Below are 13,694 nucleotides of genomic sequence, written 5' to 3' on the forward strand. Positions count from 1 at the left end.
TGCTGTGATGGGAAATCTCAAGGGAAATTTACCCGGAATCATGCTCAGGCTTAACTGACCCCTAGCTCAGATCCATCTGACATGGCTCTTGGGAGCAGTCGGTCAATGGAACCATCTGGAGTCTTCTGATTTGAGTTTCGGAGGAGAGAGTGAGCGAGCACTTGTAACTTAGGATAGCAGCGTGCTGGAGACGGGCCCTGGCCAGATGGCCGTCTTGCCACGGGAACCCTGGAGTGGGTGCACGGGCGGCTGATCCGGCCAGGCCCTCGGGGGTGTGTGTGCAGGAAGAAGGGCCTGTAGTTGTCCCCTCAGCCTGTTTCCCCAAACCCCACGTCAACACTTCCCCCAGGTGCAGAGAGCGAGGCACATCTACTCGACATCCCTGTCCCGCCTCAAGGCGGGAACACGCCTCTTCCGACCCTGGAATAAAGCTAGACAGCCTAGTGATCTAGCCAGGCTGAAACAACGCCTGAGTACCAGATGAGAGTGGAAATCTCAGAGCCCCACTCCTCTGGTGGACTTTTACCGGATGGCAAGAGGGCCCAGCGCTTCCGGCTAGAATGACGTGAGACGTTGGGGAGGGTAACCCTTTCCACCTGCCTATGCCTGCCAGCATGGGGATAGAGCTACGTTCTGCCGAGATGGGGAATTCAGCCTCCCCTTTTCCTGCCGACTGGTAGCCTCCGCGTGGACATGCCGTGTCAGTTTATTGGGGCGTTGGCATCCTTGTCCAAGGCGGACGTTGGTGGGTACCTGGATAAATAAGTATAAATAGTTTTCTTTCTGATATGTGACCGGATTATTTTCCAGTTGATTTCAAGCCTTGGCCCCAAGTGGCCCACAGATCAAAAAAAGATAAGGGTCAGTTACAAGGTTGAGCTCATTCTCCGTCGCCATGGCAACTGACCTCAGGCAACCCTCAGAGGACTACACCCAGCTCCCCAGGTGATATTTTTACTGTCCACGCCATCAATCCCAAGCCTTTCAAAACTCAGACTGCCTAATTGTCAGGGCTCTGTTTTGAAGAGGGCCCAGGTCCCTTGTGGGGCCCCAGTTCAGGCTGCCAGAGCTCATTTATAAGCCTTTCTGAAGCATGGGGGACCATGAGATGGGTCCCTCTTGGCCAGAGAGGTCTGGGAAGGTGTCTCTGAGGGGAGGAGGGAGGGCACAGCCCATCCTCCAGGATCAATTAAGAAAATGGGGGCCCAAAATGGGGGCAGCGGTGGTGGGGCGTGCCTTCAAGCAATGGTTGGGTATTCTTGAGCGATGGGAGGCCCTGGGCACCCCAAGCACCCTGGCACTGGGGGTCTGGGGCCATGGGGATGCTGAGGTGGCCTGGGGGAGTGTTAGCTGCCCACTGCAGAGTCTCCCCTCCAAAGACACCCTCACCATTTTCATCCCGGTCATGATAACAGGAAAGTGTTTCCCATTGTCGAGGATTTCTCAGCCTTCTGTAAAGTGTGGACCAAAAGCAGCTGTGGAAAAGTGGACTCCTTTCTAGACATCCTAGACATACAGTCCTGGCGAAGGTACAGCTTCATCACAACAGGGTTCTAGTGAGATCAGCGTCCCCAGAAGCCCTTTTATAGAGCTCAGTGCTCCCTAAACTTGAATGCGCACCCAGATCCGTGGAGCACTTTTAAAATGCAGATTCTCCTTCTGTGGGTCTGGGATGGGGCCTGAGGTTCTGCATTTCTGATCAGCTCCCAGGTGATGCCAGAGACCACACCTTGCCCAGCAGGGCTGTAGATCCTGGAGGGAAGCTGGGGCCTACCGGGTTGGGGATGCCAAGATCAGCCCTTGCCCCCGCTTCCAGGCTCCCTGATTTCCACCTGGCCGCTGGTGAAGGAGCCCGCCTCAGACCCTGTTTCCTCCTTTGCCCCTCGTCAACCCCAGCCCGAATGTCCTCCCTCCCCTTTCCTCTTAGCTTGCCTGGGTTCGTTTCCTGTGGTATTTAATGACAGATCAATAGATAAACAAGCTGATCTGGCTGCCCAGATATTATTATCTGCCTGCCCTGTCTCTACTGCCCAGAGGTCTTTGTTCTTCATAGAGAACAAAGGACGGAGGTCCCCATCGGCCCTTGTCTCTATTACCTGTCTGTTTGCGGTTGGTTATTTACTGGCGTGGCGTCAGAGAGGTCCTCTCCCAGGGTCCTCCTCTTGCCTTCTCATTTGCCTCTTCTTCCTTATCGCCATGTGCCCTGCGTGTGACTGAGCCTGGGCCCCTGGACCTCAGGGGCCTTTAGTTGACCTGACCCTTGGGGTGGGCCGTGGGCTCAGCCCCTGGTACTGTGGAATTGAAGTCTGGTGAAGTTCGTTACCCGAGCTGGTGACAGAGGATTTCAGCTCGGCCAGGCAGCCTGTGCACCCCTCTTCAGCTCCCTCCGTTTGCAGAGATGCTGTTGCAGGGACAACGCTGCAGCCTGGGGCTGGCCCAGGCTGTGTCACTGTGGGCACTGCCACCTCCCCTCACCTGGGAAAAGTCCCCAGCACTCCTGCCACCTGGTGCTGGTGCTGGCAGGGGGGCCCACCTGGCTCAGACATGGAAACGTGGAGGGTGGGTCTGAATGTCCTCCTTTTTGCCAGAGGTTTTTGGGTGATTGAGGAGCAGAGGATGGCTTGCTAGGTCCCAGGTCTCAAGTCCTGTGGCCTTTCTGGTATTTTCTAAAGCCAGAGAGGGCTGCTTGTGGTGACCAGCATGCACCCCACCCCCGCCTCACTCTGCCCCCTCCCTGGTAGGGGCTCTGCCCTCTTTTCCTCTTCTGTCGGTTGAGGGAGCCCCTTGGTGCCTGCACTCCTGGACCAGGCCATCTTGTGAGGATCCAAACAGCAAGTTCCTGAAGGCAAGAACAGCTTTTTATAAGCCCTCAGTCCTAAAAGTTTCGGGGGAACCACTGGTGTCTGGTAACTGGCATTTACCAGTATCTCCTCCCCATGTTCCAAGCATTGTATTAAGCGCTTTACACAAATCGTTCATTCCCTATTTACTGAACACCTACTTTGTGCCAGGCCCTGTTCCAGGCACTGGTGACATAGTAATGAGCAAAATATTATTCTTTCTGTGTGTGTGTGTTCTGTGTGTGCGTGTGAACAAGAGAGTCAGTGAGTTAAAATAAACAATCATCTCTGTGCTATGCCAGGTGGCAGTGGGCATTCTCAAGGAAATTCAAGGTGGGTAAGGCTCTAGAAAGGATGGGGTGTGTGTGCTGTCTTTGCCGGGGGGTGTCTGGGTAGGCCTCGGTGGTGACATCATCTGAGCAGACACCTGGATGAAGTGAGGGGAGGGGGATGAAGAGCTGATCTGGAGGAAGGGTGTCTCAGTGAGGGCAGTCGTCCTGTGGCAGAAGAAGCCTGCTTGGCTACCTTACAAAACCCTGTGACGAGGCTTCCCATTTTCTAGCAGAAGCAGCTAAAGCTCAGAGAGGTTAATGAACTTATCCAAGTACACACAGCGAGTGGGTGATGGAATGGAACTCAAACCCAGGTGTTTCTGGTTCTAACTCTTGTGTCCTTAATTGCTGCTTCCTGAATGGAGGTAGCTAATCACGTCCCCTGTCTCCACAGGTGGCCGTCACTGGTTCTCTCCCAGAGGGGTATACGCATGAACGATACCGCTCTCGGGGGCAGCTTTTCCCAGTGGGGTCCCTGCTTAGAGAAGGGCCAGGCAGGACCCACGGCTGTGGTGGGAGCGGGTCGTGCTCAGTGCATTAGAGTCCAAGAACAATGCCCTGTCCCCTCCCCACTGCAGCCTGCTGCCCCTCCCTCCCAGGCAGCAAATTATGGCCTCGGAGTGTGTGCCCAGGCCTGCCTTTGACATCAGTGGGGCCCACCTGAGCTTCACCTTCAGGATTCTGATAATCAGCTTTCTCTCCTCCTGGCTTCCCCCAAGACCTGTATGGAAATAAGTATGTGTCTGCCAGGGATCAAATGCTTTTGGAGACAAAAGTCGGTACCGAGGACATTACAGGGAGCTATCATCTCGGCACGATGCTCTTCCACAAAGCCCTCTGCTCCCCTTTTGGGCTGACACAGTTTCAGCCTGAAAGGTTCCAGCAGGCTGACTTGGTTTTAAGCAAAAGCACATCCTATTATTTTTTTCAGAAATGAAGTGTAAAATTAACACTTATTATTCCTGAGCAGAGGAAAAAAATAAAAGAGAGAGAGGGACTCTGGGATTTTCATGCTTGTCGGGTTGTTTGTTTGGCAGTTGGGGTTTTTATTTATTTTTATTTTTAAAAAATCATAATAAATCAATAGACTCCCCGTGCCAGCCCTGACTTATGGGGACTGGGAGGCACGCTCCGGCACAGCAAGCGGGTGAAATCTGCATTTCACTTTACAGATGAGCGGGGCTGCATAATTCACTTGAGTTGCGTGGGTCTCTCTTATGGACGCCTGTCATGTGCTATAAAGAAAAAAAAAAAAAAGAACAGAAAGAAGAGGAAGCGATTGTGCCTCTTCACTCACAAAATCCTCCAGCCCCACGCCGGGGCGAAGGGGCCTGTGGACTCCCAGACAGCTTTGTCATTCTGCTGCAAGGTGTCGCCGAGCCTGTGTGATCTTATATAATTCAGGAAAGTTACTCTCCGAGGGTGCTGCTGTCTTCAGACCCTGCGACTTGGGATGGAATGAAAGGTTGTCAGCGCCGGTGGGGTGAGAGTGATGGTGACAGTGAGTTCTCTCTATAGCCACGGGCTGGCTGGTACTGGGTCACGGGCACGCAAAGGAGTGTTTGCACACTAACTGGGGCAGCCCCTGCCACCCCTCCCCACTGTTTGTTTGGATGGTTTTATAGGCAGAGCTGCACATAATGGGCCCCCCAGGGAGCCCCTCTAGCCCCCACCGGTGGGGAGAGGGCCTCCTCCTTCAGGAAGAAGATTTGCAAATCAGAAGGTCTGCCTTCAAGTGGGAGAGGTTCCCAGGTCTATGGGAAGCCCTCAGGCTTTATTATTTTTCACCCACTTTTACTTTTTTGCTTGTTTTATTTTCCCTCTCCTGTCTCCCAGGTTTGACTCTTAAACACGTTAGGTGGGGAGTGAGGAAAGGGACCAGATAGTTGTCTATCGGGCTCTTGATCTAATTATCCCGGAACCTCACATGGGCACCGGTTTGGGGCTGTGATTTGCTTAAATGGCAGCTGTTTCGGCCCCAGAACCGGCTTGCAACTCTAGTCCGCCTGACTGTGCACGTATTTACGAACATGGGTGCAGGGTGTAGCTGCGTCTGTGAATCGGGGGGACCGGCTTCTGTGAATCGGGGGGACCGGCTGATGAATTGCTCAGCGCTCGGAGGACGGAAAGTGACTGTCAGACGTGATTTCTCCGATTTATAAGTTGCAGGAGCGTTCTTTGTCCTCTCCCTGTTTGTGTGTCAGATGGGCATGTCTCCATTCACAGCCGAGTGGATAAAGGCCCTCACTCGGCAGAGAGCAGTACATCCTCCTTTGCCATCTCAAGCCCAGGGAACCCGCTCTAGCTGGGCAGAGGGAGAGAGACCGGCCAGGGCATCTCTCCTCCATGAGTATTTCCTGAGCCCCTCCTGTGGGCCCAGGTGGAGCCTCATGCTTTGGGGACCAGAGGAGAGGACATTATCTGTGCCTATAGCCTAGTTGCCAGGATCAGGAAGACTCATGGGATATGGTTAGATGAATCCAGGGTCACTGTGCCCAGCCAGGGGCAGCCATGCAAGCTGGCATAGTCGGGGAGGCTGCCTGGAGGTGGTGTGCAGGTGGGATGCGTAAGGATAGGGAGGGCTTTGTATCTTGTTCAGAGTACCACCCCCAGCTGGTTGTGTTACCTCAGCAAGTGGTCTAATCCTCTGAACCCATTTTTTCTCTCCTAGAAACGTGGCTTTCCCAGCAAGCCGGGTTAATTCTGAGAGTCAATTTGTCATAAACTTAAACTTCAGTTAACTAAAATAGAAACCTCTGTACAGTCATCATTTTCACATACCCTGTGCCTCATTAATGTGCAGGAGATGTCCACATCCTAACAGGGAGGGCATATATAAGGGTGATATCTCTCTCATTCATTCATTCATTCATTCACTCATTCCTTACTCTGTGCCAGGCTCTGCGAAGCACTGTTTGGGCGGGGGAGGGGGTGAGCAGGGCATGTGTTGTGGGGGGGGGTCTTCTGAGGCAGTCCCCCCACACTGGAGGCCATCTCTAATTATGATGAGAGCCTCCCCGAGGGAAGCGGAGGATGTGCGTTGGGGCCTGTGAGGCGAGCGTGCTGAGCCTGCCCTGTGTCCCAAAACTTGTCAATGAATTCCTTTTTCGCCAGTATAAATGGAAGATCAGCTTGAATCTCTGTCGGGTGCATGTGGCCTAGTTGCCGGGGCTCCAGGGGCGTGACAAACACCCGAAAGATTCCAGCCAGTGGGCTATGTGGGGCAGGCCCACCTGCACACGCACGTGTGTGTTTGCGCCTCTGCGGTGGGGTGCTGGGCGGGGGTGGGGGTGGGGGAAGGCTGGGCCAGGGGGATGCCTGCTGTCCCTGCCAGCCCCTGCCAGGGCCTGGGGACCCAGCGACTCGCCAGGAGCCTCAGCCCATCTGTGTTTGTATTTTGCCACTGGCAGAGCCCCTCTGCTACCTAATTCTTGCCTTTGAGGGCTAATCGGAGCACCTGGCACCTTTGGTGAGGCTGGTTCCCTGGGGGAGCCCGAAGGGGAGCCTGTGTCCTTGGCTGTCCCAGATAATACTCTCCCCGATACTGGCACGCTTGGCAACAAACACCTATTGAGCGCTTGTTGTGTGCCAGGGGCTGGTCAGAACCCCTTTTCATGTATTAAAGGAGTATTAACTCATTTAATTCTCACATCAACTATAAGAGGAAGGCTGTTTGATGGGGGGGGGGAATTGGCTTTTTTAAATATTTATTTTCTTTATTTTCTTTATTTCTCTGGCTGTGTCAGGTCTTGGTTGTGGCACGTGGGATCTTCACTGAGGCGTGCGGGATCTTTTGTTGCAGCACGTGGGCTCTCTAGTTGAGGCGCGCGGGCTCAGTAGTTGCCCCGCGGCATGTGGGATCTTAGTTCCCCGACCAGGGATCCAACCCGCATCCCCTTCATTGGAAGGCAGATTCTTTACCCCTGGACCACCATGGAAGTCCCGGGATTGACGTTGTTTTAAAGCCTGTTCTTCAAAGGCTTTTTAAAAAGCAGTTTTAGGTTTACAGTAAAATCGAGAGGAAGATACACACTTTCCTTCGATCCCTTGCCCCACACGTGCATAGCCTCCCACATTTTCAGCATTACTCACCATGATGGTACATTTCTTTTGTGAAGATGAACCTAAAGTGAAGCATCGTAGTCACCTAAAGTCCATAGTTTTCCTTGGGGCTCACTCTTTGTGTACGTTCTGTGGGATTGGACACGTGTATAATGATATGTACCTATTAGCATAATATCATACATAGTGGTATCATGTCCTAGAATTCCTCTGTGCTCTGCCTATTCATTCCCTACCCAGCCCCAGTAACCACTGAGCTTTTTATTGTCTGCATAGTTCTTCCAGAATAGTTGGAATCATACAATATGTAGTGTTTTTCAGATTGGCTTCTTTCACTTAGTAATATGCATTTAAGGTTCCTCAATGTCTTTTTTTTTTTTATTTTTTTTAATTTTTGCTGTGTTGGGTCTTCGTTTCTGTGCGAGGGCTTTCTCTAGTTGTGGCAAGCGGGGGCCACTCTTCATCACGGTGCACGGGACTCTCACTGTCGCGGCCTCTCTTGTTGTGGAGCACAGGCTCCAGACGCACTGGCTCAGCGGCCATGGCTCACGGGCCTAGTTGCTCCGCGGCATGTGGGATCCTCCCAGACCAGGGCTCGAACCCGTGTCCCCTGCATTAGCAGGCAGATTCTCAACCACTGCGCCACCAGGGAAGCCCCAATGTCTTTTTTTTAAGCACTGAATAATATTCCATTGTCTGGATGTATCACAGTTTATGTGTCCACTCGTCTACTGAAGGATATCTTGGTTGCTTCCAAGGTTTGGCAATTTTAAATAAAGCTACTATAAACATCCACGCACAAGCTTTTGTGTGGACGTAAGTTCTCAACTCCTTTTGGTAAATACCAAGGAGTGAGATTGCTGGATCATATGGTAAGAGTATGTTTAGTTTTTTTGTTGTTTTTTTTTTTTTTGCGGTACGCGGGCCTCTCACTGTTGTGGCCTCTCCCATTGCGGAGCACAGGCTCCGGACGCGCAGGCTCAGCGGCCGTGGCTCACGGGCCCAGCCGCTCTGCGGCATGTGGGATCTTCCCGGACCGGGGCACGAACCCGCGACCCCTGCATCGGCAGGCGGGCTCTCAACCACTGCGCCACCAGGGAAGCCCGAGTATGTTTAGTTCTCTAAGAAGCTGTCAAACAGTCTTGCAGAGTGGCTGTGTTAGTTTGCATTCTCACCAACAGTGAATGGGAGTTCTGTTGCTGCACATCCTTGTCAGCATTTGGTATTGTCTGTGTTCTGGATTTTGGCCATTCTCGTAGGTGTGTAGTGTTAAGGAAGCTATTATTGAGTATTTTAGAAAAGAGGAAACTGAGGCACAGAGAGGTTACATAACTTGCCCAAGATCATGCGGTAAGTAGCAGAGTCAGGTTCCAACCCTGGGTTATGTGACACTCAAGCTGGGGCGATTCTCCGTCACCGCTACTGACCAGTGAGCCGCACTGGTCACTGGTATGGCCCCTTTCATTCTCTCACAGCCCTGTGAGGCAGGGACTCAGGTGGCCCTCATCTACTGAAAGTGAACTGTTGCCCAGGCCACATGGCTTGAAGAAGAAGCCAGGATTTGAACTCTGCCCTGCTGGTCCTGTGTCAGGGCACCAGACCTCAGCTCTGCTGGTGGGAAGCTGGCGCTCAGGTCACCCTCTCTTCTCTGGGCACCTTTGAGTGAGGGTTTAGGGTCATAGCAGCTCCCAGGTGGGGAGATGGAGCTGTGTTCTGATCTGGAAGCAGCAAAGGGTGTCTTTCCGCTGTCCGTGAGCACTGGGTAGACCGTCTGTTTACAAATTTTTAAAAGAGCACTTTATTGTTTTTTGCAATATCTTCCAGGGGCTGCCCATCCCTCTTAGAGTAAAGTCCCCAAGCCCTCTAGTGGCCGGCAAGGCTCTTTGCGAAGTGCATCCCTGGGTCCCCACTGTCCCATGCTGTCCCTGGCCCCCCAACCGTCAGGCACTGCCCCCTCACTGCCATCCAGATGGCCCCGCGTGGGCGCACCTCAGGGCCTTGCCCTCGACTCTCCCCTCAAGAGCTCCCTGTGTTACCTCGTCACCTCCTGACGCTTATGTGTCGATTGTCTTTATTATCTCTCCCCACCACTGGAATGGGGGCAAGTGCATTACCTGCTTAGCTCCCCACAGAATCCCGCCTGGCACACAGTACATGCTCGATAAATGGTCTATTGGAGTTTTTAAAATTTTGCTTGGACTCCCTTCCCCATGCGGACCGCATCCTGGGCCCCTCTCCTCTATGATACAGTCCAGGATTCAAGCTAATTGCCTTGTTGCTAGACCAGCAGGAGAAATCACAGCAAATGACACATTCAAGAGCCAGGTATCTGGGGCTGGCGCCCCCTGGGGTCTGTTAGCCTTCCGGGAGCTGGACCATCTAGAGCTGGGATGGGTCTGGGCATCCACAGCCCCTCCCCAGCCCTGGTTCTGGGGGTCAGGGAGAGCTGGCCTGGGGTGTCCTGGGGGCATGTGGACTCCTGCAGGAGGACACGGTGTGCAGGGTTGCTGACTGGCCGTGGCTCTCCTTGCAGAGGAAGGCATCAACCATGAGTGTAAGCTGTGCAACCAGATGTTCGACTCCCCGGCCAAGCTCCTCTGTCACCTCATCGAGCACAGCTTTGAGGGCATGGGCGGCACCTTCAAGTGTCCCGTGTGCTTCACAGGTAAGTGTGCCTGGCGGGGAGCATGTGGGGAGAGGGAAGGGACCCAGGGGCCCGGCCGCTTCAATCCCTGGCCCTCAGCATCTGGCCCAACGTGGCCCCGGAGCTCACGGGGAAGCCCCGAGGGATCTGCAGCCCTATTGCTCCACCTGCCTCCACATAGAGCTGACCCCGGCCCTTCCCGTCTTCGCTCTCTGCTCTCTCCTCTTCGGCAGCGTGGGTTCCTAGCCCTCCTCCCACCCCTGCACTCAACTGCTACCACGCTTTTTCCCACCCAGCCTTGCCCTTCCTTGCAGTTGGCCCTTCACGGGCCCCAGGCTCGTCTCTGAGCTCTGTCCAGCACCAGTGGGGTTCCCCCTTCGCACACCTCCTGTCTCCCCCTCCTCCCTGGCCTGTCCCAGCCCCTGCTTCATCCGTGCTCCAGGCTGGAGGGGTCAAGGGCAGCTCTGCCGGCCAAGTCCCCAGCCCCCAGACTGGCTGCCGGCCCAGGCGAGTGGCTGTCCCGGCCTGAGGCGAGTCTCAGGGGCTCTGCCGGCCCCCCTCCTGCTGCCCAGATGGCAGCCGGTGTGCGTGGGGGAGGCTGGCCTTCCCCTGCCTCTCCCTGACATCTGTCGTCTGCCACGGCGGGAAGCCCACCCTGGGGAGGGCGCCTGGCAGGAGGGGATCTCTGAAGTGCTCACCTCCCAGACACACAGCTGTTTCAGGGCCACCTCCTGTGTGCGCCCAGGGTCCGGACCACATGGAGGATACAGCCACCGGGAGGCCGGGGCTGTGACCTGCTCTGCGACAGGCCCGAGGAAGGGGCTCCGCAGCGGGGGGAGTCCCCGCACGCTCACACCCCTCTGGGGTTCCCAGGAGTCTTGGCACACACTGGTGCCTCTTCCCTCTCAATCCCTCCACCTCAGGAGCCCCCACCCATCTGTTACCATCCCACTCTGTGAGCTGGGTCGGGGGCTGGCACCAAGGGGCCTCAGTTGCCAGGTCTGCCCATCCAGGACACGGGGGCCCCTGTGTGGAGATCCGAGGATGCTGACAACCTCAGCAAGATGAGTGATTCCTGTTAATTGAGTGCCTTCCTATACTAGACACTGTGCTGAGCTTATTTAAATCAAATCTCAGCTCTGCCACCTGCAGAGTGAGACCTGGGACAAGTCACAACGTTCCCAGTACCTCAGTTTTCTCTTCTATAAAATGGGGATAATAGCAGTGCCCGCCTCACAGGCCTGTGTGTATTCAAGGAGCCCACATTTGGAAGGTATCTGGCAAACCGTGATGATGAAGACGATGACATTCATTGGGCTAATTATGTGCCAGGCCATCTTTTAAGCGTTTTGCAAATATTAACCCATTTGATCCTCCCAGCCACCCAGTGAACTACATACTTTAGTGATCCTCATTTTTCAGGAAATGAAGCCCAGAGAGGTTAAGTGACTTGTCCAGTGTTGCACAGCCTATAAGTGGCAGAGTTCAGCTTCACTGGCTTGAGCCCTCTCTAGCGTGCGCCAACAGTGTTTCTAGTAGCCCATTGTTTGGCCGCCGTGTCCATGCCTGGGTGATCTCTACGTGGGAGTGGTGTGGAGCAGCTGCTCTGGTTGGCCGGGCCCGTGTCCCCAGTGTCTGGCCCCCTGATGGCCATGTCCATGTCCATGTCCAGTTTTCGTCCAGGCCAACAAGTTGCAGCAGCACATCTTTGCTGTGCACGGACAGGAGGACAAGATCTACGACTGCTCGCAGTGCCCACAGAAGTTCTTCTTCCAGACCGAGCTGCAGGTGAGTGCCGTTGTCCGCTGCACACACCCCTCCTGGGGCTCTCTGGGGCTCCCATTGCCACTAAGGGTCTTGGGGTGAATCCATGATGCTGGGATCTTGTACTCAGCACCACCCCAGCCGCAAAAGCAACAGGCCCTGGACTTGTGCTTGTGGGTCTGGAGCCAGTGGCTGCCCTCCTGGCTGGCTGGTATGGGGTATGGCCTCCTGGCCTCACTGGTCCAGCGTTCTCAGGAGAGCTGGACCATAGCAGCTGAGCCTGGAGCCAGAGTCAGAACGGTTAACATTTGTGCTGTTTCCGTTGCAAGTCCCTTCCCCTCTCAGGGATTTCATTTCCCCACTGGTATTACATGATGATGTTCCACTGAACTTTGGATCTATGGCTGGTGGCCCGTGTGGCTTGCATGGCTGAGTCCTGGGGCCGCGTGTGGCCGGAAGCTGGATCTGGGATCTTGGAACCTCCAACATGCCCAGGAAAGCTAGAAAAGTGAGATACCGGTTGGGCCCCAACTCAGAGGAAGGGATACTTGCCAGTGGTCCTGAGGCTGATGTGGCCCTCAGATGGGACACCACAGCCCTACAGCTTCCTCAGCCCCCCATCCAGGGCCTGCAGTAGCTGAGAGGGCCCTTGGGAAAGGAAGCGGCTGTGGTGGGCTTCCCAGGGCTCCTGTAGCCCACTCCCCTCGGCATCCCATGGGCCCCTTCCCACCTGTTACTGTTTTTTGGGGACCCAGATCTGTGTGCAGGTGAAACCACCTTCTCACGCGCTGGTTTTTGCAAGAAACTCTTTTAACACTGGAGAGGTGACATGCTGTCACAGAAATACCACACACACACACACACACACACACACACACCCCCATCAAACACACACTGCACACACAAAGGAAAGTTCCACACACACAGTCCCTATGCATACACACAGAGACATCATTTTCAGAGTACCACCACACACACACAGCATAACACCACACCCCCAAAGAAGTAACACTCAGGCATCCACAGAAGTACCACACGTACACACAGACATGCCGGAATATCACACAGTGAGAATAACACTGTTTTCAGCTGGGATGCGGGTGAGGTTCTGCTGCAGGAACAAACATCCTTTAGCCCTGTCTTCAGGTAACAAGGACTTATCTGTTGCTTGTGTTATGTATCAGGTGGCTGGGGAGGAACTCTGCTCATGACAGTCAGTGACCTGGGCCGATGGCGGGTTCATCTCCTCTCATGTTTGCATGGTCACCGAAGCAGGGAAGGGAGGGGGTGGCGATCGCAGACCGCTCTCAAAGCTTCACTGGGAAGCGACCCACATCTCGCTCCCACATTGTCTTGGCCAGAGCCCTTCAGGTGGCCATGCCCAATGTCACAGGGGCGAGGGAGGGAATCCCCCAATGACTGGAAGGAGAGGAGAGCTGGCGTTCCTCACAGCCCCACCCCCAAGGACTAGCACACACTATGGCCCACCAGGTGTGTCCGCCCACCCCGTACACCTTGCCTGCACCCCCATGCAGGTGCTGATGCTGCATTCAGCTGCGTGTTTCAGGGCTGCAGCCACAGCAGAGTCATAATGTCGCTGGAGGGCAGCAGTGGTGGCCCTCTTCTGGGACTGAAGGGGTGTAGCCATGCCTGTTGCAGGGTAGCCCGCTTCACTGTGCTATAGCCCATGCACTCAGCCAGGCCTGGACCCATCCTGTCTGCACGGCTGCTGACAACTTCACCCAGAGGAAGTGAAAACAGGCCCACAGAGGGCACAGGAGGGATTCACCATCCGACAGTCAGGGTCCTGTTCCCATGGGCTGGTCCCGGGCCTGGGCCAGGCAGCCAGAGCGGACAGGCCTGGCCTCTGACCTTGAACTGCACCAGGTGGATGGCTGGAAAGCCCATTTCTTTTCACTCTTCGGGCAGCCCCTCTGAGTTCCTGTAAGTCCTGTACCTCTCACACAACGTTCATTCAATCTCAGTGTGGGACAGGATTATGGACCCAGGCCCAGAGAGGGGGTTCTGCTACGAAATGACCACCAGCAAGGT

At 54.7% G+C, this 13,694-nt stretch overlaps 1 protein-coding gene across 1 annotated transcript in view; it reads left to right on the plus strand.

Annotated features, from left to right (window-relative positions):
* ZNF423 (zinc finger protein 423) overlaps positions 1–12,279 on the plus strand; it is a gene marked incomplete at its 3' end in the record, with an annotated part of 299,958 nt that extends 287,679 nt beyond the window's left edge. Inside the window, exons 6-8 of the mRNA XM_082861880.1 lie at positions 9,768–9,899; positions 11,551–11,666; positions 12,268–12,279. Coding sequence (XP_082718006.1) covers positions 9,768–9,899; positions 11,551–11,666; positions 12,268–12,279 — 260 coding nt within the window. The remainder of the gene's footprint in view (positions 1–9,767; positions 9,900–11,550; positions 11,667–12,267) is intronic.
* Positions 12,280–13,694: the final 1,415 nt, after the last annotated feature.

This window comes from Leucopleurus acutus (assembly GCF_964270905.1).
Source record: "Leucopleurus acutus genome assembly, chromosome: 20".
NCBI classification, from domain to species: domain Eukaryota; kingdom Metazoa; phylum Chordata; class Mammalia; order Artiodactyla; family Delphinidae; genus Leucopleurus; species Leucopleurus acutus.